The sequence below is a fragment of the Dendronephthya gigantea genome, unplaced genomic scaffold (assembly GCF_004324835.1).
Source record: "Dendronephthya gigantea isolate DGI-Jeju-01 unplaced genomic scaffold, DenGig_1.0 000071F, whole genome shotgun sequence".
Taxonomy (NCBI): Eukaryota; Metazoa; Cnidaria; class Anthozoa; order Malacalcyonacea; family Nephtheidae; genus Dendronephthya; species Dendronephthya gigantea.
Window position 1 is genome coordinate 398,804 of NW_021163081.1, and position 3,170 is coordinate 401,973.

The following is a 3,170-nucleotide window of genomic DNA, read 5'->3' on the forward strand; positions in this document are numbered from 1 at the left end:
TACCAACAGTACTGCTTATGGCACCAACAGGTGTAGCTGATATAAATATTGAGGGGACAACAATTAACACTGGTCTTGCTATTCCTAAAGAAGCTGGTGATAATGTGCCTCCATTGTCAGACCAGAAAAGAACACAGTTAAGATTAACATTATCTGATTTAAAGCTTTTTATTATTGATGAAATTTCTATGGTGGGAAATACAACTTTGCTTCATATTCACCAGAGACTCAAAGATATCTTTGGTACGCCAAACTCTTTCTTATTTGCAGGCATATCTATTATAGTTGTTGGTGATCTTTGTCAACTGCCGCCAATACGTAAAAGGTTTGTTTTTGATACTTACAGAAACGATATTTATAATTTATGTCATCCGTGGAAGGTCTTTCAAATGATAGAGCTTACTGAAATCATGAGACAAAGAAATGATCAAGCATTTATTGAACTTCTCAACAGGGTAAGAACTGCTACACAAACAGATAATGACATCAAGGTAATCCAATCAAGATCAATATCCCCAGATGATCCTAATTATCCATCAAGCGCACTCCATATTTGGGCAGAGAACTCACCAGTTGATGACCACAACAAAGCAAAATTAGAACAACTTACTGGACCATTGTTTGTTCTCAAAGCTAAGGATCAATTTCCACCAAATGTCAAGAAACAATATAATTAATAGGGTTCTAGCAAGAAAACGATCTGAAACAGGAGGGCTTAATTATGAAATTCATATTAAGAAAGGTGCCAGGGTGATGTTGACAACCAATATCAATATTTCTGACAGACTTATCAATGGACAAATTGGGAGTGTGTTTAAAGTTGATGTCAATCCAACTAATCAGAAGGCAACAGTTCTTTACATTAAATTTGATGACCCTAATGCTGGTAAAAATCTGATCAACACCACTAGCAATGTAATGGCAAGAGAACATCAAGTTGTCCCAATTCAACCTGTATTGGCCAAAATCAAAATAAGACCAGGTAAACCATCTTCTCCAGAAATACAGAGAGTACAGTTCCCTGTAGCACTAGCTTGGGCATGTACAGTACATAAAGTACAAGGATTAACTCTTGATCAAGTGGTAGTGAGCACTGAGTTAGTAAAGCAGAGATCATTTAACTATGGTCAAATTTATGTTGCCTTAAGCAGAGCAACGTCTTTACAAGGTCTTTATATCTTAGGAGAGATATAGAGTAAACATGTAAAAACGAACCCTAAAGTACTAGAAGAATATGAAAGACTGAGGAATAAATGTGTTATAAATTGCAATTCAGGCTTGCAAAGAGACTGTGATACTCTAACCATATCAGTTTTGAATGTGAGATCTCTTAAAAGACATTACATTGACATTAAATGTGATTCAAGACTTTTTACTAGTGATGTCATTGCTCTTACTGAAACTCAGTTAGTTCAAACTGACTCTGACAATGAAATTACCAATACACTTAGATAGTCCCTTTAAACTGCATCGTCAAGACCATATCAGTGATAAATATTCAAGTATGGCACTATGCACAAGAGGTAGTGTTGACATCAGAGATTGTGAATATTTTCCTGCACTGAATGCAATTAAATATGAACTGATTAACAGGACATCCAAGAAAATACAAAATGTTCTTCTACTTTACCGGAAACAGAACTCTAATGTGTCGCAATACATAGAATGTTTGAGATATATCCTCACAACTAACACTGTTGATATTGTTCTTGGTGATTTTAATATTAATTACTTCAATGATAATCAAATTGAACATCTTAGATCATTAATGGAGTATCTAAATTATATTCAAATTGTCACAAAGCCAACATTTCTATCATCTGGAAGCCTGCTTGATCATGTTTACATGAAATCAAGAGTTGAAATAATTGAAAATCATGTAATCAGTGTTTATTATTCAGACCATGATGCTGTTAGGTTTACAATAAAATTTATGTGAATATTTAAATATCTTAACTTCTGTACTGTCTACATATAGGTAGTAGGACAATAATGTTAAGCAAAGTTGATGATAAAAAACTTGGATGAAATATCTCTACTTGTACATAAGCAGAGTGAACCAAAATTCTAATCGTAACTATTACCATGCAGTCATGATCACTGAGCTTCACTTGTCTTTAACTCATTTTCCTATTTACAGATCCACTCTAGTCACTCTAATTCCCTCTTCATAAACTTGAGAACTGGTCTGCACCAATTAATGATGCATTATAATGTATCAGTCCTGAAAAGGAGTTTCAAGACTGATTATATAAAATTTGCACATGCATGATTGAAGGTCCATGTGGCAACATGGTAAGTGATTATAACTTTAATGTGTCTGTATTCAATTGTAAATAATGTTACCCCCGGCCAGACATTGACAATTCTACAGTGTAGCATGCTAAAAGTTTGTGGTAATTATTTAATTACTCCGCCTGCGTATGCGCAGCGGAGTCTTAAAATGCCATGGTCTTTTTTCCTTTTCGTCGTAGTCGTAGTAGTTTTGGGCGACAGAAGTTGGCATTTCTACAGGTAACCCAAACGAACTTCATTTCTGACCGAGAAGCCCTGGGTTACACGGATGAATTATGTACATCAGTTGGCATTTAGGGAGATTTGGGGGTGATTTTGGGCAATATTTATTTTTCTTTGTGTGATTGTGTTCTTGTGCCTCGTGTTTGAATCGACGTTCTTCCCTCGTGAAAAATATGAATGTCGAATTGAAACAGTTTTCAGAACCATGTTCAACAACTAAAAAGGTAAGTTGTTAAGATTTAGATTGTATTCATATGCTGTGGCGGTAATAGCATAATAGTATACCCAAGATTTTCTGTTTTATAGTTGATTTAGTGATTCACGTTGACGTAGTGTTTTAATACAAAGTTACAAACTATATTCAAAGTACTGTTTGCTCTCAGAAAATATTATACATACTACAAATTTAGCGACCCTGCATGTTTAAGAATTCGATATTTCTATTTACTAGAGTCTATTTTAAAGCCTGTTTTATGCCGAACCAAAGTAATTTTAGAATTTTAAATTAAGTTGCCAAGCTCTGTCGTATTTCAGATTACACCATGACATTCTTTTAATCACAAATATTAAATTTCTTTACTATCTTGACGATTACACTGCAAAAACTGCCCAGGTAACACAAGATTGCATGGGAAAACTCTAAAGTATTAAAT

General features: G+C 34.3%; 1 protein-coding gene across 1 annotated transcript; it reads left to right on the plus strand.

Moving 5' to 3' along the window:
• The first annotated feature begins 410 nt into the window (after positions 1-410).
• LOC114531399 (ATP-dependent DNA helicase PIF1-like) lies at positions 411-1,194 on the plus strand. Its single transcript, XM_028553014.1, is given in 2 exon segments — positions 411-668; positions 670-1,194. Coding segments are annotated over 2 exon segments (783 nt in total).
• Positions 1,195-3,170: the final 1,976 nt, after the last annotated feature.